A 21,156-nucleotide genomic window follows, 5' to 3' on the forward strand; every position below is an offset into this window, starting at 1 on the left:
CTGCGTGGAGGGCCCCGTCCTGCCCTGGCCCTGGGGACGCGCAGCCTGAGTCATGGGCAGCAGCGCGGGGTGAGCGTGGCCGGACCTCCGCCCCGGCAGAAACAGCGACCGGGCGGCCCGGGGAGCACCCAGGAATGCGGCACCTCCCGGGGCGGGCCTGCGGCTGGGGCTGGGGCTGTGCCACCCGGCGGTGCTGGGGCTGTGCCACCCGGCGGTGTCACCACGGGAATCCGGGTACAGGCAGAGCCGAGCTGTGGCCGGTCCTGGGATCCCATGGACGGGAGCGGGAGGCAAGAGGCAGCTCTGGCACAGTGACGGGGACTCAGGCACCACCTCGGCTCCAGCAAGGACCGGTGCCCAGGCAGAACCCATTCCCCACGCGGCCTCCAGCTCCCTGCCCTGCACCCCGGCTGCCCCACCGAGGTGTGGGGCTGGTGGCCACCGTCCCTCCTGGGCCAGGCTCAGTCCCCAGACACGGATGCATGCTGCCAGCAGCACAGGGCTGTGGACCATGTCCAGTCACAGGACGTCCCTTGGGAGCCAGCGATTGTTCCCGGTGGCAGAACAATGCCCAGAGAGCTGCCAGGGCACCACGGGCTGCTCCACACCGCCTGGCCTGGGAGCCACCTCCAGCTGCCCCGCAGAGCCCAGCCCCGCACTGGGGTCCCCCCGACCCTGTTCTGACCCCCAGCTGCCCTCACGGCTGCGCCGGTGCCCGTGGGTGCTCTGGGTGCTGCAGCACGGCTCAGCTCGGCACGGCACAGCTCAGCCCTTGGGGCCACTCAGAGCCCACAGCCAAGCACCGGGGGCACGCAGCTGCGCCATGGTCCCACCTCTGAGCCTCCCTGTGAGCCTCGTCCAGCAGCACCGGCGCACAGGAGGGAGGGGACGGGGGGGGGTCACGCTCAGATGGAGCTGGGGCAGGGACGGGGTCACAGGGACCAACCCCTGTCCCGGGGAGGATTTAAAGCCCTGCCTGCACCTCGCAGCAGCCTGGTGCTGCCAGCCCTGTGCACCATGCGGCTGCTGTCGCTGCTCCTGCTCCTGGGGCTCTGCTGCCTCTGGGCCCGGCTGGTGGCTTCAGGTGAGAGGGGGACAGGTCCATGGGGGGGTGCCCGGCCGCACAAAGAGGGCCGAGCGCGGCCGTGCCTGGGGTGCAGCGTCCCACACAGCGGTGCTGCCCCCCCCGTGTGACCCCAAACCTCACAGCCCAGGGGCACCCGGGGGCTTGGGCCCTCCTCGCCCTCCAGGGCCCTGGCATGCCGCAGGGTTGGGACGCTCCTGCCTCTCCCCAGGTTTCACCTAGCTCCCGCCTGGACCCCCACTGAGGACCCCGCTTGTGCAGCCGCCTGGCGCCGGACAGCTGGACAGACAGACAGCCGGACACGGAGGCGTCCTTCGGCTGCAGGACGAGCACCCATCAACCTCCATCCCCTCCCGCTGCACCCAGCTCAGCACCAGGCACGGCTGTCTCTTTGCCTCTTCCTTGCCAGTAAACCCAGTCTGCAATGAGCACTGGTGGCTCCTGCTGTGTCAGTCTCCTGGCGAGCCCCCTCTGGCCCCACGGGACCCCCAGCCCTGCAGGAGGGATGTGCCACAGCAGCCGGCCAGCCCCGGGGCCAGCACACGAGTCCTGCCTGCAGCCCATGGGCTGGGCTGCTGCTGCCAGGACTGGGCTCATTCCTGTTCCCAGAGCCCCTCCTGCAGCAGACTCCTGGCAGGACCCTGCGATGTCCCCACAGGGGACTTGGCCTTGTCCCTGGAGCTTGTCCACGGCCCCGGGTGGCCCCAGGGGGCACAACCAGCCCCAACCTCTTCCCAGTTCAGCTCTGCTGCTCGTCCGGGCTGTGAAATATCAGGGGTGTTTCTGGGTCTGCGTGGATGCAGCTGGGAACGGCTCCTCTCGCAGCACCAGCAGGCTTCGCGCTGGTGCAGGCAGGACCCCAGAGCCCCCAGGGAGCAGGGTGCAGTGCAGCACCCGGGCAGTGGCACCCTCTGCTCCCGGGCACCAGGGACTGTGTCGGAGCCACACCTGAGCGCCGTGAGCGGTGCTCCCCCAGCTCCTGACCCCGCTGCCAGCGAGTCGTGGTCATGGTGCTGCGGGCACAGCAAGGCTCCAAGGGGCACGCGAGCTTGCGGCCGGGACCTGGCCGAGCCCTGCCAGCACGGCTGCTTTGGGAGGTGCCCTGGTGCCAGGAAGCCCCAGGGAGCTGTGGGGACCCCGCTGGGGGCTCTCCTGGCCCAGGGAAGCTCTGCTGGTCCCGGACGTGAGCCTGGGCTGCGCCGTCCCTGTGGCTCTGCCTCGGTGTCAGAATCACGTCTCCACAAAGGACCCCAGGCGTGGGATCTCCAGCATCACCTGGGCAGGGCTGGGGCTGCCCCAGATGGCCGTGCCATGCCAGGCACTGTGACAAGGGACAGCTTGTCGTGCTGAGCCAGTTGCCAACGTGGGATTTATTAGGAAAGAGAAGGTCCTGCCCAAAGCGACGTTGGTGCCCAGGACCAGCCCTGGCAGAGTGAGGCAGAGACGGAGGCAGGGGGCGGCCGCCCCACGCGCCCACCCGCCACAGGCGCTCCTCACCCTGCAGCATCGGTCACCAAGCGTCGTCACTGCCGTCACCCCCACCGTATTCTTCACTGTCATCATCATCACCGTATCTGTCATCATCTCCATAGTCATCGCCACCCTCGCCATCATCTTCATCATCATCACCATAGCCATCATCGTCATCATCATAGCCATCATCATCCTCACCCTCATCTTCATGCTCGTTTTTCTCGTCGTCATCGTCATCGTCGCCGTCGCCGTCATCACCCTCCTCGCTGTCACCATGGTCAGACTCGGGTTTCTCCTCCGACTCGGGCTTCTCCCCACTCTCCGGCTTCCCCCCAGCCTCTGGTTTTCCTCCTGCCTCTGGCTTCTCTGCCACCACAGGTTTCTCCCCAGCCTCCGGCTTCCCCCCAGCCTCCGGCTTTTCCCTGCTCTCCGTTTTCCCTGCGCTCTGCGTTTCCCCCGCTGCTCCTGGCTTTGACACAGTCTTTGGCTTTTCCCCAGCCTCCGCCTTCCCCCCGCACGCTGGCTTCTTCCCCGCACTGGGTTTCTTCTCAGTCTCCGGCTTCTCCCGCAGCAGAGGTTTGCTCCCCGGCGTGGGCTTCCCCCCGCTCTCGGCTCCGGTCCCTGGCACAGGCCTGGCGGCCGCCGGCCATGCCCCGTGCGGGCGCTGCTCCGCGCTGCCCCGCTCTGCCCCCGGCTGCTGCCCCCCGGCCGCGGGGTCGGGCTCCTCCCGGCGCGGGGCGTCCTCCGGCTGCGGCCGAGTCGCGGGGACGGCGGAGGCTGCTCCGGACACCCCTGGGTGGGAAGAGAACGGGGCCGTCAGCGCCCAGAGAGCCCCTGGGTGCCAGCGGGAGCCGCCCGGGCAGCCCCTGCAGGAGGGGTGGAGGAAACGGGAGAGGGGTGAGATACTGACAGCAGCAACACAGTTCGCAACACAGAATGAACGTGCGAGGTGGTGCTCAGCCAGGGCACGGGCACGTTGCTAAGCGTGTTTCTGAAGCAAGCACGCACGCCTTCCCGGTAAGCAGTAACAAGCGAGCCCAGAAACGGAGCTGCAGCACGCAACACGCTGCTGCCGTGCATCGCCCGCCTCTCGGCAGCTCTCTAAAACAGGGAACGGGACCGAAGTATCAGAAATGAAGGCGTCAAAACCCCTGACTTGCTGGAGAAAGGTGAGCTATAGCACAAGCTTTAAAACAGCCTATAACCAAGACCAAAAGAAATTCAGGTTTCTAGAGAAGAACATTCAGAAAACGATGAAGATATTTCTGCAGACGCGTTGCCATTAGAGTGCAATGGCCCCAGCATCTCATTACAGAGCAACAGCCCATCTGGCCCACGCTCAGCCGTTCTTGCCCAGTAGTTTAAGCTCTAAAATAAAACAGCCCAAGTGGCAGCAAGCACAGGAGCATCCTGGAAGAAGAGGCTCAGCAGAATTTTAAACACTGCTCTAAAAATCAGTTCACTGTTCATTCAGAAAGAAATGCAATTTTCATTTCTTAGGAAGTTTGCCATTATTCCCGAGGGGAAGAGACAAAAAAAAAAAAATGGTTCTGAGGGAATTTCCCCTCTTCCAGACGCGCGCTCCCCTCGAGGCTGCACACCCTCGGGGGGTGGCTGGGAGCGTGCCTGCAGCACACCACGAGCAGGGAGCCGGGCAGCCAAGGGGACACCCGTGTGCGTGGACACAGCACTTGTCCCGTTCAGGCTCTAACAGCTGCCTGCTTTCATTTTGATGCAGAAATGCCCAGAGCAAAGCAGTCGTGGCTGGGGCCCCGCGGGTGACAGCCCCCTCAGCTGCCCCCTGCCCAGCCAAGGTCTCGTCTCGCTCCTGCCTCTGGCTTGGTCCAGCCCACGGCGGCCCTGGGCTCTGCCAAGGGAGCTGCTTCTGCCCGACGAGACAGGAGAAGCATCTCCCCAGCTGCGCCGTGGCTGCAGGCTCTGTCCCCCATCTGGACACTCCCCGAAAAAAAAAAAACCCTGCGCCAGCGGCCCCCGGCCCCACCAGCTGCTGGGGCTGGGCAGCGCCAGGCTGCACCCTCCTGGTGCTCAGGGCAAGTGGGGCCCCCAGCCGATGGCACCAGGAGAAACAGCATCAGAAGGATGTTAGAGAATGCGAGAGGAGCCTCGGCGGCTGGAACACAGCAGACACTCTTAGCAGTATTTGCCCGGCTTTTAACGTCTGGCAGAACTCAAAGATCACAAGACGTAAGCAAGGGTTAAACCTCACGAGGGCTGCAACCCTCCGCAGAAAGCTCTCGTAAACGCCAGGGTTAAAGCAGACACTAAAGCACGCGCCACCCAAGACCCAGGCTGTCTCCTCGGGGCGCTGGGGCGTGCCGTGCTCACCTGCGGCAGGCGCGGCGTGCAGCGGGGCGCTCAGGGCCAGGAGCCCCAGCAGGAGGCTGCCGCTCGCCCGCATGCTGCCGGCGCGAGTGCCCGGGCGGTGCCGGGCGGGGATTTAAGGTTCCCCCCTGGGAGAGGCGGCGAGGGCCGAGGAGGCGGCCCCGGGAACCTCCCACGTCCCGCCGCAACGCCGCTCGCTCCGGAGACACTCGGGACGCCGGCAGCACCCCGGCTGTGCCGCCACGGAGCAGTGGGAGAGGATGCTGGACAGCCCGGCCGCACGCTGCAGGCAGCCCCCGGAGGCTTTACCGCCGCTTGAGGCCGTGACCCAGCCCTCCCTCGAGGCCCACTTTGGTCTGTTCTTCGCAGGCGTCTTCCCCTTCGCAGGCGTTTATGATGCCAAAAGTGCTTTCCCCCTGGGGGGCGCTTTCCCAGCTCCAAGCAGTGCTCTGGAAGGCGTGAAGGAGCGTCCCATCGCCCCGAGGAGCTCAGCGCTCCACGCGCACGTTTGCGCTGTTGGTTTTGTAACTTTTTACGCTTTAAAAACAGAAGGAAAAAGTTCTCTTGACAGACAGAACACTCCGTGCCGCAGCACAGCCAGTTGCAAAAGGCAACGCGCGGGGCAGTGCGGGGCCTGCGTGCCTGGAAGTGGGAAGGTGCAGGGCCCGTGTGCTGCCCAACCTGCGTGGGAGGAAGGCTCCGTGCTCTAAGTGCAGGCTTCCTCCACTCCTTGTGGCCGTGACTCAATTCCGGTGCTATTTCCCTGCAAACTTCCCGTGTCTGCCACGTTCCCGCACTCCGTGCGTCACAGCCCCAGGGTCTACCCGGGCAGGTGCCCAGGCTGCATTGCTGCTGCAGCCGGCGGTGCTGAGCAGGGCCCCGCACTGCACCGCCCCTGCGCCCTGCTGCTTCCCGCACCGCCCGCGGGCATGCGGCGCTGCCGTGGGACCCCCAGCATGGCCCGGGTGCTGCGGGGAGCTGGCGTGCCTTGGAAAATCTATCCCCAAAAATCCAGGGTCACCTTTCTGCAGGTGTAAATGCCGTAGTTCCACAGCCAGGTCACACAGAGCATGCCAGATTTGCCTCCTAAAGCCCCTCTCCAGCCACCAGAGCGCTGGGTCGCTCCCTGCGCAGCCCCTCGGTGACCACAGCTCCCCGGTCTCTGCCTGGCACGCGACCGGACCCGAGCGCCCAGAGGTGGCACCGGCCGCAGCCGGCACTGACACACGCCGGCCTCCAAATGCTCCGGATGAGAGACGTTGCAGGGGCTGGTAACGATAACTCTGCAATTATCTCCATTATTCTTTAGCCACAGATTCCTATCTACTTCCTCTCTACCTCAAAAAGTGACTAAGGCGCGGGGTGAAATCCAGCCGGTGCGAGCAGCCGTGACTCACGGGCGTGACCTGAGCGGCAGAGCGGCTCCCTGAGGAGGGCTCCCAGGGGACACCGAAGGCACTGCTTTGACGGGCACTGCTGCGCAGCTCCAGCACGACCCAGGGCTCCGTATCTCAGGTCACCTTACAGTACCGGCACGCGCACCTCCCAGCCGACAGGTCTGCACGTGGAACGTCTGCTTTGTGCTCGAGCAGAACTCCGACCAGACACCTAGGGCCAGTATTCCTTCCTCCTCCTCTGCAAATCCACTGCTGCTGATTTACTGCAGGGAAAAAAAAAAAGAAAAAAGAAAAAAAAAAAGGAACCAAACACAAACCACCAAGCAACAGCCAACCACCTCAGCAGGTATTCAGGAAGAACAGAATTTGTGTATTCATCGATTGTGCAAATAAAGTTGCTAATACTTTGGAGCAACCAAAATTGCATGTAAAAAGCCCAATACTGACAAAAATGAAGCCACGGCAACACGGTGACCAGCACGGCCACGCGGCAGGTCTGCGTTGTGTAACCGCCTGACCTCATCCGGGCAAAGCAACCCGGCCACACGGGCAGGGAGGGGAGGACGAAGGCAGGAGCCTCCTGCACCGCAGGCAGGTGGGGCGCACGGACACCTACGTTGGAGGACAATTCGCTGGCAGTGGCAGCGCGAGCGCGCTGCCGATACGCACCCGGTATTTCTTCATCACCCCTACAGCAGCTTCCCCTTGAATACAAGACGCCTCAACGTTGTGCGTCTCTAAGTCTCGTTTATTTATCCGATTTATCTTATTTATCTTGGAAGCAACAAAGAGACACGACCAACACAACAGCAAGCTCGCCTGCCAAGGAGAACGTTAACGGTTATTCCAGCAGAAAGCTCTGCTCCTCCAGCACCGCGCAGGGCCCGGCGAGCCCCGCGTGGCGCTTTGGGTTTTGCGCTTCGCAGCTGACGGGGCCGGGAGGCCAGGCAGGGCTCAGAGCCCGGTGCAGGCGCCCCCGCGGACGAACGCGAGGCCCCGGGAGGAGGCGGCCGCTCGGGGGGCTCGGCGCGGGGGGCGCCGGCACCTCCAGGGTGCCACCGGGGGCACGCACCGCGGCACGGGGCCCAGCAGCGGCTGCGGGACGGCGCGGCCCCCGCCGCCAGCCCCGGCCCGGGGCCCGCCCAGCTCCCGGGTCAGGGTCAGGCTCCGGTCCGGGGCCGGGCACGGCGAGCACCGGCGGCGGGGGCGCAGCGGGGGGGGGGGGGAGCGGCGCCGGGACCCGGACCCGGACCCGGACCCGGCCGAGGCGAGGCGAGGCGAGGCCGGCGGTGAGCGCCCCCTCCGTACACGCACACGGAACGCCCCCTGCCCGCCGCCCCGGAGCCCCTCCCGGTGCCGGCGCCGGTGCCGTGGCAGCGCCGCTTCCGCCCGTCGCCGCCCGATGACGCGGCCGGGCCGGGGCCTTCCGGGCGCTGCGCGGCCGCGGGCCGGGAGCGGGGCGCGATGGGCGCCGCCCGCGACGCGGAGCAGCAGCCGGGGCCGCCGGGCGAGGAGGGCCCGGGGGGCGCCGAGGAGCAGCCGGGCGGCACGGTGAGGCGGGCGGGGCGGCGGCGGGGCGCGGCGGGGCGGCGGCGGGCGGGCGGCTGACGGCTGTGTCCCGCAGAGCCCCTGGAACATCATGATCAAGCACCGGCAGGTGCAGCGGCGCGGCCGGCGCTCGCAGATGACCACCAGGTACGGCACCGGCACCGGCACCGGCAGCGGGGGGCGAGGGGGACGGCCGGGCCGGGCCGGTCCCCGCGCTCCCCCCCTCCTGACTCCTCCGCCCGCAGCTTCACCGACCCGGCCGTGTCCATGGAGCTGCTGCGGGCCGTGCTGCAGCCCAGCATCAACGAGGAGATCCGGGGCGTCTTCAACAAGTACATGAAGGTGAGGGCCGCGGGGGTGGCCGCGCGCTGCCGGCCGCCCCGTGAGGCCGCCGGGTGCTGGTGTGCGGGTGCGGGCCGGGAGCAGGGCCCCGCGCCGCCCGGCGTGGCCTGGCTGCGGGGCGCTCACCCGCTCGTGCCCCCCCCGCAGTTCTTCCAGAAGGCGGCGATCAACGTGCGCGATAACGTCGGGGAGGAGGTGGACCCCGAGCAGCTCATCCAGGAGACGTGTCGGAGCTGCCTGGAGCAGGTGGGCACCAGCGCGCGTGGCAGCGCTCCGAGAACAGGGCGGGTGGGGGCCCTGGGGCAGGCACCCCCGAGGCGTCGCATTCTGTAGTGGCCAGGCCTCGTGGTCAGCCGGGCGCGAGATCCTTAGCCGTAGCCTTTAAACTTCACGTGGCTGGGACCCTCCCTTCAGAGCGAGTGCCTCTGCACGCAGATCGCCTTCGCAGGGTAAAGCAGGGGGTGCTGGCGGGTCCCCCTCTTAACCCACAACCAGGTAACCCTTCCTTCTCTTCCTGCAGGCCAAGCTGCTGTTCTCCGATGGCAAAAAGGTTGTGCCCAGGCTGCCCCACGAGCAGGCAGGACCAAAGGTAAAAGTCATTGTTGTTCCCAGAGGCTTCAATGATTTGTGGGAGCTGGGAGGAGTGAGTGAAGGGGCTGGAACTGCTCTGTTCTCTGCCTGTTCCTTGTCTGTCAAACTACAGAAGTGCTTTCAGTGGGCTGCGCAGCGCTGTTCTTAAAAAGCTGCAGGGCAGCAAAGTAGAGCTCTGTCACCGAGACCTTCCTGTCCATCAGCTGCGCCAGTGAGGAGCTGAAACTGGGAGCGTTAGGCTGGGCGGGAGGGGGAGCCTGCAGAGCACCACAGACCCCAGGCGCAGTCCCTATTATTGCCATTCCTCTTCCAGCGTGCCCGACAGTTGGATGAGGAGTTGAATCGTCGAGGAAGCCCCGTTCCCAAAAAGGTAGGGGAGTTTTCCCCAAGGGACTTTATGTTTGGGAAGGCCTGTGCCTCACTCCTGGCCGTTCCCACAGTACGAATGCATGCGAGTGGCTTCTGTGATGGCTCAGAGGAGCTTGCTCTTGTGCCAGCCAGCATTTGTGCGCGTGGTAAAAAGAGCGGCTTCCCAAAGAGGGGACGGATAGACAAAAGGGTTCTCTCACCTCGTGCTGATGAGAGACTTTCTTCCCTGCAGAGAAAGGGACGGCCTCCAGGACAGAGCCTGTCGAATGATCGCGGGGTCTCGGGCATGGCTGCGTGAGTACGGGCCCCGAGCTCTGGGGGGAGGGCGGGGAGCGAGACCGGCTGAGACAAGGAGTAAGGAAACCCTGCGGTGTCCTCCTGCCCTGCACCACGGAGAGGTGCGGGGAGGCGTGAGAGGGCAAGAAGGTTTGGGCTGAGGTTGAGTTGCAGGAGGCAAAGGCCTGCCGGGAAGCAGTTTTGGACGGGTCCTGACGGGTGATTCAGTGAGCTGTGAGACGGACGGTTCATGGGCAGTGGGGGGACCCTGGCAGCTGGGGGGAGAGAGGATGTGCAGCAGAGGTGAGGGTCTGGAGGCGGGCACTGCAGAGAGGCGGAAGGCGTGAGTGGGTCTGGAAGGGCTGGAGCTCAGCTCCCTGCTGCTGGGAGCTCGTGGTGTCTGCCTGCGTTGATCCCTCTGGGACCCATCCTTACTTTGTTTTCCCTCCCCTTAGGTGGAAGCTCAAAGTCTCTGAGCCCGTGAGAAGGGATGGACCAAAGGTACTGGCTGGCCGACGCCGCTGGGCTCTCCCTCTCCTCCCCTTCGCTTCCGCCAGCAGAGCCCTGCCTGCGGTGGCAGCTCAGGACAGGCCTAGGCTGTGCTGTGCCCCGCCGGGCCGCTGCAGTGCCGGGAGAGAAGCAAGAAGAGAAGTGCCTGGGAGCCTTTGCTTGCCTCCTCCAGACGCTGTAGCCTGTAGCTCTGTGGTGTGGTACAGCTGTTAGGAGACCCAGGGCGAGCCATAGCAGTAGCCAGGAGGATCCCACAAGCGTTTCCCCTGAGGGAAACCACTTAGATCAGCCCAGGGTGATAACAGCAGATTCCCTCCTCTGCGGCAATCCAGAGGTCTGCGGCTACCTCCCTCCCTCCCAAACCAAGGGGCGGTTCTGAGGTTCCCCATCAGAGCGCTGAGGCTCGTGGAGCACTGGCTGGCACCAGCTTCATTTCTAATGCTGCCCCTTTTCCAATTGCTCTGTAGTGGGATCCATCCCGACTGACTGAAACCACAACCTTTGTGCTGGGATCTCGAGCAAACAAGTAAGGAATGGCCCTGTTGATGGAGGGTGGTGTCTCCAAGGCAGGAGCCCGTAAGACTCCTCCCGTCACTTCACTTCTCTGCCTCGGAAGCAGTAGGAAGGGCCGGGGAGGAGAGGAGGTGTCCCTGTGCCGCCGCAGCACCCCTCTGCCTGGGTGTAACGCCCCCCCTCGTGTTCCTCTTTCAGAGCTCTCGGGATGGGAGGAACAAGAGGGCGACTCTACATCAAGCATCCCCACCTCTTTAAGGTCAGACACCACGGCAGGATGCTTCCTCCTCGGGGTTTGCTCGGCACCAGTTTGTGATGGGAACCGGGAGCGCGTGCTTTGGCTCGCTTGTTTATTCCTCCCCCGTGCCCCTGTCTGTCGTCTCAGGGCGCGCACGGTCGGGCTAGCACACCGACACACGACGGCGTGGCGCAGCCTCCGAGCTGCTTTCGCCTGCAGCCAGGCTTCGATTCGAGGAGAGGGCAGGCAGGGCTGAGCCCTCCCTCCGCGAGCCCCCGAGCGCGGCGCCGCAGAGGCGAGGCGCGGGCAGCGGCCGGGCTCCGTCCCAGCAGGAGGGGGGTCCGAGCGGGGGGGAGCGTCGCCCGCGTTCAGCCAGGTCCTTGCTGCTTTATTGCAGTACGCAGCCGACCCGCAGGATAAGCACTGGCTGGCAGAGCAGCAGCACATGAGGGCCACTGGGGGCAAGATGGTGAGTACGCTCAGGCCGGGCGAGCAGCGAGGCCGGGCGCCGTCGGCGCGCCGCGGGAGGCGGCCGGCAGGACAGGCAGAGGCAGGGGCGCTCCCGGGTGCTCGGCACCCCGGGCACCCACGCGGTGTGCTGCTGGGGCGGGGCGGGGGGGCGCGCCCGGTGCCGGTGCCGCCGTGCCCGGCGATGCCCAGCGCCTGTCTCGCCCCGCGCAGGCCTACCTGCTGCTGGAGGAGGACATCCGCGACCTGGCTGCCAGCGACGACTACAGGTGAGGCGGGGCCCCCCCGGCCCCGTGCCCCCCCCAGTCCCCGGCCTGGTTCCCCCCCGGTGCCCCCCTCGGCCCGGTGTCTCGCCCCGGTGCCCCCCCCCCCGTGCCCCCTCACCCTGGTGCCCCTCTGGCCCGGTCCCCCCCCAGCCCGGTGCCCCCCCAGTCCCCGGCCTGGTCCCCCCCGGTGCCCCCCCGGCCCGGTGTCTCGCCCCGGTGCCCCCCCCCGTGCCCCCTCACCCTGGTGCCCCCTCACCCTGGTGCCCCCCGGCCCGGTGCCCCCTCACCCCAGCGCCCCCCCGGCCCCTGGCCTATGTCCCCCCCCGGAGCCCCCTCCCCCCGGTGCCCCCCCCCCGGCCCGGTGCCCCCCCCCCGGTTCCCGCTGACGCCGGCGCTGTGCCCGCAGGGACTCTGGCGAGCTGCGGCTGGAGGAGCTGAAGCCCTTCGTCCCGCCGGCGTGGATGACGGAGAAGATGCAGAAGTACATGGAGACGCTGCGCGACGGGGGGGACCCGCCGCCGCCCCCCGAGGGCCCCCCCGCGCCCTGAGGCCCCCCGGCCCCCCCCCCCCAATAAAGCCGCTGCTTCGCACCCGCCTCCTGCGCCTGCCCCTTTAAGACCGCGCGGGGGGCGGGGCCAGACGCCGCGTTTCTGCGCCTGCGCCTCGCGGGCGGGCCGCGGCCGCCCGCCGTTTCCGTGGCAGCCGCGTCCCCGGCGGGCGGCGATTGGCCGGCGCCAGGGCGGCCGGGCGCTGATTGGTCCGCGCGGCGCCGGTTTGAAACATTCAAACGCGCGCGGGAGGGGGGCGGGGCCTGGGCCGGGAGCGGGGCCGGGAGCGGAGCCGCACGGAGCCGCCATGGCCTCGCAGAACGCCGACCCCGCCGCCCTGCCCAGCGCCGCCGCCCGGAAAGGGGCCGAGGCGGGGCCCCCTGCCGCCCGCGGATCGGTGGGGAAGAGGTGAGGCCGGGACGGGGCGCGGCGCTGCCCGCCGGAGCCGCCCGGCGACGGTACCGGCACCGGGTAACCGCCCGGTAACGGTGACGGTGACGGCCCGGTACTGGTTACCCGCCCGGTAACGGTGCCGGTAACGCGCGCTTCCCCCGCAGGCTGCAGCAGGAGCTGATGGCGCTGATGGTGAGTGGGGGCTGGGCGCCGGGGCCGGGGCCGGGGCCGGAACCGGGGCCGGCCGGGCCCTGACGGCGCTGTCCCGCAGATGTCCGGTGACAAAGGCATCTCCGCCTTCCCCGAGTCCGACAACCTCTTCAGGTGGATCGGCACCATCGACGGCGCGGCCGGCACGGTGAGCGGCACCCCCGGGACCCCCCGGTCCCGTCCCCATCCTCCCCCCCCCGGGGACCCCCCGGTCCCGTCCCCATCCTCCCCCCCCCCGGGGACCCCCCGGTCCTGTCCCGTGCCCCCCCCGTGCCGCGCGCCCGCTAAGTGCCGCCCGCAGGCGTACGAGGAGCTGCGGTACAAGCTGTCGCTGGAGTTCCCCAGCGGGTACCCCTACAACGCGCCCACCGTGCGCTTCCTCACGCCCTGCTACCACCCCAACGTGGACACCCAGGGCAACATCTGCCTCGACATCCTGAAGGACAAGTGGTCGGCGCTCTACGACGTCCGCACCATCCTGCTCTCCATCCAGAGCCTGCTGGCAGGTGGGTCCGCGCGGGGACGGGGCCCGGGACGGGGCCGCCCGCGGTGCGGGACCCCGCTCACCCAGGCCTTGTCCCCAGAGCCCAACATCGAGAGCCCCCTGAACACGCACGCCGCCGAGCTGTGGAAGAACCAAACCGGTGAGTGCCCGGCGGCGTCCCCTCCCCCGGGGGGCGGCGGCACGGCCCCGGCCCCGCTGTGCCACTGCCCGGCCCTGAGCCCCGAGCCCCCCCTCTCTCCTCAGCCTTCAAGAAGTACCTGCGGGAGACGTACGCCAAGCAGGCCAAGAGCCAGGAAACCTGACCCCTGCTCCGCCGCTTCCCTGCGCCGCCCCCTCTGTCCCTGTCCGGCCCCCCTCTGCGCCTTTCTGTATCATAGGCTGTTTTTAAGTTAATTTTGGAGTCCGAGCTACGGTTAATGTATAAATAAACGCACGTTTATAACTCTTCTCCCGTCAGCCTGAAGGTTTTGCTGCATTCAGACGTCCCGCGGTGCCGGACAGCTGCGCTGGGGCTGCCGCGGGTGGGCCGCCCCGTCCCCGGGGTCCCGAGGCAGCAGCCCCGCATCCCTCTGTGAGCGTGGCGGGGAGAGGGAGGGACAGGGACACCCGTGGGGTCAGGGGGGCTTTATTAACGCTCCGCAGCAGGGGCAGCCCCGCTCGCTCTGCGTGATGGGGGCAGCTCCCGGGGCGGTGGGGGCACGCGGGGCTGCCCCACCCCAAGCTGTGCCGCACCAGCGGGGGGGGCCGGCCCTGGCCCTGCCACCTCATCCCCTGCCCTGGCTCACAGGACCCTGCAGCAGGGCCCAGCACGAGGCCCCGGCCCCTGGGACGTGGGGGCTGCGCCCAGATCCCCCGGCCCTGCCGCCTGCGTGGCCTCCACCGTCCAGAGGGGGATGTTGGCTGTGCTCTCCATCTCCGCCAGCACGGCCCTCACCTGCTCCATCTCCTCCTCCAGGCACGGCGGGGCCGGGGGCTGCTCGGGGCCCCCCCCTCGCCGGGCCCCCAGCCCGGTGCGCAGCAGGGCCGGGCCGCCCCCCTGCAGGGAGAAGAGCCGGCAGAGGCGGTGGGCCTGGCGCAGGTCCTGCAGGAAGAGCTCCAGGGCGGAGAGGAAGAGCACCCACAGCCGCTCCAGCTCCCGCCGCTCCTCGGGGCTCGCCGCCTGCCGCAGCCCCGCCAGCAGCGCGCTCCGCAGCCCTGCGGGACGGGGGCGCTGAGGGGGGCCCTGCCCCTCGGCCTGGCCCCGCACGGTGCAGGGGTGGCCGCCGCCCCGGGGCCCCTCCCTCCGTGCCCCCTGCCCCCTGTGCAGGTCCCTTACCGGCGCTGAGCTCCCGCGCCTCCGCGCTCCTCCCGCGCCGCTCCTCGCGCAGCCGGGGGCCGTCGGCGCTGCCCCCCAGCTGCAGCACCAGCTGGCGGTGCCCGGCCGCCACCTTGCAGAGGGCAGCCTGGGTGGCCACGCACGTCCCCACTGCCCCCCGTGCCCCACACGCAGCCCCTCGCCCCAGCGCCATCGAGGAGGAATCTGGACGCGGCCCCTCCACGGTGGCCCCGGCTCTGCGGGGATGCGGCAGGCTCTGCGCCAGGGCCCTGCGTGGGGCTGGTCCCGCTCTCCCCACGGGCACTGGGCGCTTCCCGAACCCAGGAGCCTCACCCTCGGCGCCCCCACGGCTGCGCTCCTCCCCGGCTGCAGAGGCTGCGCGAGGCCGCGGGTCCCCGGGGAGCGCTGGCACAGGCTGGGCTGGCACGGGCTCCCTGGACACAGCATTGCCTTAACTCCTGCAGGGGGGGGCTGCTGCTCTCCCCCACCTTACCGCCAGGTCCCCCGCATCCTCCCCTGCAGGCCCACAGGGCCCTGGGGCGACGCTGGCTCCCCTGCATCCCCTGTGGTCCCACCAGAGCGGGCAGGAGAAGCCCCGCAGGCGCTGCCGGCCGGGATCCCCAGCCTGTGGGAATGGGGCCGCGCTCCCCGTCCCGCTGTTGTGGGAAGCGGCCGCTCTGCATGGAAACTCTGAGCTCAGCACTGGCGCCCGCCCAGCAGCCCGTGGGAACTGCTGCCCCGCGCCGCCCCGCTGCGTGAGTGCCTCGCGGTGAGCCAGGCGGCACAGGGCACGGCACGGCATGGCACAGCATGGTGTGTGGCACGGTGCACCCGCCCATGAGGATCCCTGCGTCCCCCAGCATAATCCTGTACCGGCAGCTCAGCCTTTCCCCTTTTAATGAGGCTCAACCATAAACCACATCTGACAGCGTCGAGGAAAAGCTCAGCCGCTGGCCACAAGGAGAGAGCAGGGCCCTGGTGCGGGCAGGGCTCCCGCTGTGCGGGCGGCCGGGGCCAGGCGCTGCCGCGGGGCTGCTCCCCCGGCGGTGGAGCGGGGCTGGGCGCAGCGGCTGGCCCGAGGAATGTCTGGTCCCTTACTGCACGCCCTCCATCATCTTGAGGAACTCTGCAAGAGAGCGGCGCCGTCAGCCCCCGCCCTGCTGCACGCACAGCCCACTCCAGCCAGGGCCACCGCTCACCATCAAAGTCGATGCGGCCGTCGTTGTTCTTGTCTGAGTCCTTCATGAGGTCTTCTATGTCCTCCTCGGTGACGTGCTCGCCGGTGGCCCTGAGGATCTCGCCCAGCTCCTCAATGTCGATGAACCCGTCCGCGTTCCTGCGGGAGAGCAAGGGCAGGATGGGCCCCGCTCGCCCGCCGAGGGCAGGCGCAGGCAGGCAGCGCCGCCCCACTCACTTGTCGAAGATGCGGAAGCAGTTGGCCAGCTCCTCCTCGGACTTGCCCTTGGCATCCTCTTTCATCTGGCGCACCATCATCACCAGGAACTCCTCGAAGTCGATGGTGCCGCTGCCTGCCGGGAGAAGCGCGGCACAGGTCAGGCCACCGGCCTCAGCGCCCGCCTCAGCACCCGCCACCCCGCCGCGGAGGCCGCTCACCGTCCTCGTCCACCTCCTCAATGATGGCGTCCAGCTCCTCCTTGGTGGGGTTCTGGCCCAGCATCCTCATCACCGTGCCCAGCTCCTTGGTGCTGATGTCCCCGCCACCGTCCGCGTCAAACATGTCGAAGGCAGCCTTGAACTCTGGGGGGATGGGGGGTGTCGGGGCTGGGGCCTCGGGCACCGGGGTGGGCCCTGGCCCTGCGCATCCGCCGGGACCCAGCCCGCTCCCTGGCGCTGCCCTCGCTCACCAGCGATCATCTCCTCGCTGAGGAAGGCGCGGGCTTCCGCCTGCTGGTCTGTCTGCAAGACAAGGGGCGAAGGGGTCAGCGCCGGCCTCACCTGCCCCTGCGTGGGGGCAGCAGGACGAGGGGCTCTGCAGCGGGGCCCTGCACAGGGTCAGGTCCCAGCCCCCCCGGCACGGCCGCGGAGCCCTCGCACAGCGCCGTCCTACGGCACGCGGGGTCAGCAGAGGCGCTGCCCATGCCCGCAGCGAGCCATGGCCCCAGGCAGCCCCCACGGCTCAGCTGCCGCCCAGCATCCACGCAGCCACTGCGAGAGCCGCTCAGTGGGGGGGGGTCCATGACGCAGGGGCCCCCGTCCCCCCCCGTGCTGCCTTGGCATCCCAGGCACGCAGCACTATTTTTGGGATCTCCTCGGCTCCCCTTATAGGGATCAGCGGTGCGCATCCATGGGCACCTGTCGGCCCTGGATCGAGTTTCTCCTGGAGGCGCGGGCGGCGCGGAGCCGCAGCGGTGTCGCATGACCCAGCGCTCAGCTTTCAGCGCCTTCGCGCAGCCCGGGTCCAGTCGGGGCTGTTCCGACGTCCCCAGGCGCCCGCTCGCTCCCCGGACAGACGTGTGCCCTCTTCTCCCCGGTGCACGTCCCGTGGGGGCCCTGCGCTGCCCCCATGTCCCCTGCCACCACCTGCCTTGGCCAGCCCTTGAGCTCCAGCCCATGGGGACCATGTTCCCGCAGGGGCGCCCTGGCACAGCCCCGCATCCCCCGGTGCCTGCAGTGCCCAGCGCCCCCAGCCCAGCTGCAGCTCGCCCCGGCACACGGCACCATCAAGGCTCTTACCATTGACGCCATCTCTGCTGCTCTCCTCCCCTAGGGTGTCACCACCTCACGCACCAGAAGCCCCCAGAAGCTCCCTGGCTCCCCAATTTGTAGTGTCCCCGTGCCCCCAGCCATTGGCCCCCCAGCCCGGCAGCCTATCAGCTCCCCGGTGGAAATCCAGCCCCGCTCATTGGCAACGGGCTCATTTTACCTAATTTAGCCAAAGCGTTATTGGCCAAGAGCTGGGGATTAAACGTGGGTCTGAAGCCGGGATAGAAATTCAAGCCCTGCGGGGAGGGACACCGGAGCCTTGGCAGGAACGTGGCTCCGTCCCCTGCTCGCACCCCCCCCCCCCCCGCCCTGGGGCAGCTCAGCAAGGAGGGGGTTAAAAATAGCCCCCGAGCGGTGGCATCCCCCCGACACCGGCGCTGGGACTTCCCCTGCGTGGCCGTGCCGGACCCGACACCACGGGCACGGCCGGACGGCATCACCTGTGCCCCCGCCGAGCCTGCGGCACCGCTGGGGGCAGGCGGCCAGCTCAGGGGCCGGGCTCCATCCCCTCCCTCGCCCCTGCAGCACCCCGGCTGCCCCAGCCATGCCCGCCACCCCCGGCCCCTGCCCTTCACCCCCGTTTCTGGTGCTGGGCAGGCCAGCGCAGAGCCCTGCTGCAGCCCCCGGCCCCCGATGAAGGACGGGCCGTGGCAGGGCTGGGGTCTGAAGCCCCGGGGTGGGCGAGGAGCACCCGGCCCCCGCGGCGGGGTCCTGACACTGCTGGCACCCGTCTCCCTCATCCCAGATGGGGCTGGAAAAGGCAGCGCCGCTTCGTGCCGTCGGGAGGGTGGGAAACCTGCCCGGGGCCTCCTCGAAGGCTCCCAGCACAGCCCAGAGCGCGGGCGCCAGTGTCGCAGCCCCTGCCAGCCGCCGCTGCCAGGGCTAATGGCCCTGGGGACGCGCTGGCCAAGTGGCCCGTGGCCTGTGCCCCGTGGGGCTCCAGGAGGGCTCAGGGCAGCACAGGCAGCACGGCACCAGTCCCGTGGGGCTCCCCGGTGCTAGGGAGGGGCGGGAGGCTGCCTAGACACCCCCTGCTGCCCACGGGAGCTGAGCCCCCCGGTGCGTCCCCGCAGCCGGGCAGGCAGGACGTGGGGTGCCGGGGGTGGCCCTGGGGCGCCCCGGGCCTGGAGCAGACCTGGGCAGGGTGCGGGGTGCTGGCGCTGGGCGCAGAGCGATGGCAGCAGCTGGGCCGGTTCCTCGATATTAATAGACGTTCCCAAGAAAGTGGCGAGGAGGGAGCAGGAATGGCGCTAAATAAGGCCGGGCGAGCGCCTGACGCCGGCCGTGGCTGCAGCCCAGCCGCGGGGGCGCGTGGCGAGCCCGGCCGGGGGCCAAGGGCAGCGGGGGCCGGGGCAGCCCGGGGTCCGCTGGGGCCACAGCACCGCGGGACGGGGCCCTGGGATCGGGGCATCAGGTACTGGGGCATTTGGGGTATTGGGGCACTTGGGGCATCGGGGTACTGGGGTATTTGGGGTATTGGGGCACTTGGGGCATCGAGGTACTGGGGTATTGGGGTACCGGGGTACCGGGGCATTGGGGGTATTTGGGGTATCGGGGCGCTGGGCCCGGCTCGGGGCGGCGCGGGGAGCGGGGACCCCCTGCTGTGCCGTGCCGGGCCGGGCCGGGCCGGGCCGTGCCAGCCCCGCCGCGATCCGGGTTCCCGGCGGAGGCGGAGCCGCGCAGGGAGGATCCCGGGACGGGCGGCGGAGCAGCCATCGCTCGGCACCGCCTGGCGCGGCGCGGGGGGGGGGCGGCGGCACGGCCCGGGGACAGGCGCCGGCAGCACCGGGAGCGGGGCCGGGGCCGCGCCGCGCCGGGAGCGGGGCTCCGGGCAGGGCCCGGGGCTGGGGGGGCCGGCGGGGAGGGGCCGGGGCCGGGGGGGGTCCCGCCGCCGCCGCTCCGGAGCCGCCCCGTGCCCGGTGCCCGTCCCGGCGGGCGGGGGCGGCCGGGGCCGAGCCGTCGTCGTCGTCCGCAGGGCCGTGGGCATGGCCGCCCGCATCCTGCACCGCCTGCGGCACGCGCTGGGCGGCGAAGGCGGCAGGGAGGAGCGGGCGCGCGACGGCGGCGAGGCCGAGGACTGCCCCGAGAGCTCGGAGCTGGAGGACGACACCGAGGGGCTGTCCACGCGCCTCAGCGGCACCCTGAGCTTCGCCAGCCACGAGGACGAGGACGAGGAGGAGGAGGAGGAGGAGGACGGCGCTGGCGAGGAGCCGGGGGAGCTGCCGGAGCCCACGGGGGAGGCCGCGGGCGCAGAGGACGGAGGCAGGTGCTGGGACCCGGTGCCCCGGGGCGGCCCGTGGGGGTGCAGCCCTGCCCCGCGGGCAGCCCGGTGCCCCCGCACCTGCTGAGCCCCTCTCCCCGCGCAGAGTGGGACCCGGCGGCGAAGCCCCCCGGCGGCAGCCTGCTGACCCGCCAGCTGCAGGAGCTGTGGAGGAAGTCACGGAGCAGCCTCGCGCCGCAGCGGCTGCTCTTCGAAGTCACCAGCGCCAGCGTGGTTAGCGAGCGCTCCTCCAAGTACGTGGTGAGTGCGCCCCGGCCGGGGCCGTGCCGCGGGGTGGGCGCGGGGCCCCCTGCGGCCGGGCCGGGCGTCCCGGGGCAGGTGGGCGCTGATTTCTCTCTGTCTCTCCCTGTGCTGCTCTGGTGGTGCTGGCGGCTCAGATGAGCCTCAGGTAACTACAGCCGGCTGGTCCGGCCTGCTCCCTCTGCTGGGGCAAGCCCTGCCCCGGGGCAGGGCGGCGCGGGGCACCGCATCCCTGTCCTTGTCCTTGTCCTTGTCCCAGCGGCTCCTCTGCTGCGTGCGCTTGGCTCTGTCCTGGCCCCACCGGGAGGCCGTGTCCTCCCCCACGGCACCCCCCTGACCCCCGGCTCCCTGCCTGCAGCTCTACACCATCTACCTGATTCGCTCCGGCCAGTTCGACAAGGCGCCCGCCACCATTGCCCGGCGCTACTCGGACTTCGAGCGGCTGAACCGCCGCCTGCGCAGCCGCTTTGGCTGCGACATGGCCGGCATCGCCTTCCCCAGGAAGAGGCTGCGGCGCAACTTCACGGCCGACACCATCGCCAAGCGGAGCCGAGCCTTCGAGCAGTTCCTGTCCCACCTGCACTCCATCGCCGAGATCCGCCGCTCCCCCGAGTTCCTCGAGTTCTTCTTCCTGCAGGACCTGCGGGCCGCCCAGCGCCTGACCTGCACCGGCATGTACCGCGAGGCCCTGGCCACCTGGGCCAACGCCTGCCGGCTGCAGGAGCGGCTGGGGGTCTGCGGCTCCGGCCGCTTCCTCCTGACGCTGGCCGGGCTGGCCGTCTGCCACCAGGAGCTGGACGAGCTCGGCGAGGCGCACAGCTGCTGCGAGCAGGCGCTGCAGCTGCTGGAGGCCCAGGACAGCCACCCGCTGCTGGGGCCCTTCCTCCAGGCCCACGTCCACCTGGCCTGGAAGGTGGGCAAGGACAAGCGGCGGTCGGAGGCCCGGCTGCAGGGCCTGCAGGAGGCCGGGCTGCCCCTGCAGCAGCAGCCCAGCCTGAAGGAGTGCCTGATCAAGGAGCCTCTGGAGTGAGCGCCCCGGCCAGCACCGGGCTCAGGGTCCGCAGGGGGCAGCACGGCTCGCGCACCAGGGTGGGAGCCAGGGGCAGTGAGGGTCGGGATGGGGCACGGAGGCAGAGCGGTATCGGCACAACCCACGCATGGTGGCTGGGAGCGGGGCCAGCCCCTCTGGGAGCTGCCCCTCGAAAATGCACTTTCTGTGTCAGTTCTTCCTTCGGCGCCGGCTGCTTGCTGCCTGCCCCGCCTGCCTGCCCCGCTGCAGGGGGCTTCCTGAGGTAGAGGGGGTTTCAGCCGGCACTCACAGGCACCGCGTTAAAGGGACAGGAAGGCTTCTGGCCAGGAACTTCCAATAACACATAATAAAAAGGACTTTATTAAATAAAGTCTTGGTAGGAAAAAGAGCAGGGGTTCCTGCTGTGTCTGTTCACCTTCACTTCCCCCTCCGGCGCTGCACAGGGGCACCCATCAGTGGGAACCTCTCAAGGCTCCCAAGCCAGGAGGTGGG

The 21,156-nt window shown here is 69.2% G+C and overlaps 6 protein-coding genes across 9 annotated transcripts; 3 read left to right on the plus strand and 3 right to left on the minus strand.

Moving 5' to 3' along the window:
• Positions 1 to 2,167: 2,167 nt before the first annotated feature.
• LOC121079040 (spore wall protein 2-like) lies at positions 2,168 to 7,249 on the minus strand. Its single transcript, XM_040575890.1, has 2 exons — positions 4,904 to 7,249; positions 2,168 to 3,349 (listed from the first exon to the last, which is right to left on the minus strand). The coding sequence occupies exons 1-2, from the start codon at positions 4,974 to 4,976 to the stop codon at positions 2,595 to 2,597; spliced, it is 828 nt and encodes a 275-aa protein (XP_040431824.1). The 5' UTR covers positions 4,977 to 7,249; the 3' UTR covers positions 2,168 to 2,594.
• Positions 7,250 to 7,722: 473 nt separating this feature from the next.
• DNTTIP1 (deoxynucleotidyltransferase terminal interacting protein 1) lies at positions 7,723 to 12,013 on the plus strand. Its single transcript, XM_040575889.1, has 13 exons — positions 7,723 to 7,848; positions 7,922 to 7,992; positions 8,091 to 8,187; positions 8,335 to 8,433; positions 8,708 to 8,776; positions 9,092 to 9,148; positions 9,380 to 9,441; positions 9,879 to 9,924; positions 10,401 to 10,459; positions 10,645 to 10,705; positions 11,082 to 11,153; positions 11,366 to 11,421; positions 11,825 to 12,013. The coding sequence occupies exons 1-13, from the start codon at positions 7,762 to 7,764 to the stop codon at positions 11,964 to 11,966; spliced, it is 978 nt and encodes a 325-aa protein (XP_040431823.1). The 5' UTR covers positions 7,723 to 7,761; the 3' UTR covers positions 11,967 to 12,013.
• A 202-nt stretch (positions 12,014 to 12,215) lies between these two features.
• UBE2C (ubiquitin conjugating enzyme E2 C) lies at positions 12,216 to 13,521 on the plus strand. The gene is made up of 6 exons (XM_040575893.1): positions 12,216 to 12,374; positions 12,524 to 12,551; positions 12,631 to 12,717; positions 12,871 to 13,075; positions 13,154 to 13,213; positions 13,318 to 13,521. The coding sequence occupies exons 1-6, from the start codon at positions 12,274 to 12,276 to the stop codon at positions 13,374 to 13,376; spliced, it is 540 nt and encodes a 179-aa protein (XP_040431827.1). The 5' UTR covers positions 12,216 to 12,273; the 3' UTR covers positions 13,377 to 13,521.
• Positions 13,522 to 13,664: 143 nt separating this feature from the next.
• LOC121079041 (regulator of G-protein signaling 9-binding protein-like) lies at positions 13,665 to 15,241 on the minus strand. The gene is made up of 2 exons (XM_040575892.1): positions 14,390 to 15,241; positions 13,665 to 14,268 (listed from the first exon to the last, which is right to left on the minus strand). The coding sequence occupies exons 1-2, from the start codon at positions 14,580 to 14,582 to the stop codon at positions 13,856 to 13,858; spliced, it is 606 nt and encodes a 201-aa protein (XP_040431826.1). The 5' UTR covers positions 14,583 to 15,241; the 3' UTR covers positions 13,665 to 13,855.
• A 28-nt stretch (positions 15,242 to 15,269) lies between these two features.
• On the minus strand, positions 15,270 to 17,171 carry TNNC2 (troponin C2, fast skeletal type). Its single transcript, XM_040575894.1, has 6 exons — positions 17,084 to 17,171; positions 16,255 to 16,306; positions 16,004 to 16,147; positions 15,804 to 15,918; positions 15,589 to 15,725; positions 15,270 to 15,515 (listed from the first exon to the last, which is right to left on the minus strand). The coding sequence occupies exons 1-6, from the start codon at positions 17,093 to 17,095 to the stop codon at positions 15,484 to 15,486; spliced, it is 492 nt and encodes a 163-aa protein (XP_040431828.1). The 5' UTR covers positions 17,096 to 17,171; the 3' UTR covers positions 15,270 to 15,483.
• Positions 17,172 to 18,982: 1,811 nt separating this feature from the next.
• Positions 18,983 to 21,052, plus strand: SNX21 (sorting nexin family member 21). 4 transcript variants are annotated; one of them, XM_040576054.1, is made up of 4 exons: positions 18,983 to 19,375; positions 19,480 to 19,634; positions 19,772 to 19,782; positions 19,993 to 20,229. In XM_040576054.1, exons 1-4 carry the CDS (start codon positions 19,099 to 19,101, stop codon positions 20,009 to 20,011), a joined length of 462 nt encoding a protein of 153 aa, XP_040431988.1. In that variant the 5' UTR covers positions 18,983 to 19,098; the 3' UTR covers positions 20,012 to 20,229. The 4 variants fall into 4 exon arrangements, with proteins under 4 accessions (XP_040431988.1, XP_040431990.1, XP_040431989.1 ...); XM_040576056.1 differs by having other exon boundaries at positions 19,480 to 19,627; XM_040576055.1 differs by lacking the exon at positions 19,772 to 19,782 and having other exon boundaries at positions 19,480 to 19,627; positions 19,993 to 20,147.
• Positions 21,053 to 21,156: the final 104 nt, after the last annotated feature.

Source organism: Cygnus olor, chromosome 16 (assembly GCF_009769625.2).
Source record: "Cygnus olor isolate bCygOlo1 chromosome 16, bCygOlo1.pri.v2, whole genome shotgun sequence".
Lineage (NCBI taxonomy): Eukaryota > Metazoa > Chordata > Aves > Anseriformes > Anatidae > Cygnus > Cygnus olor.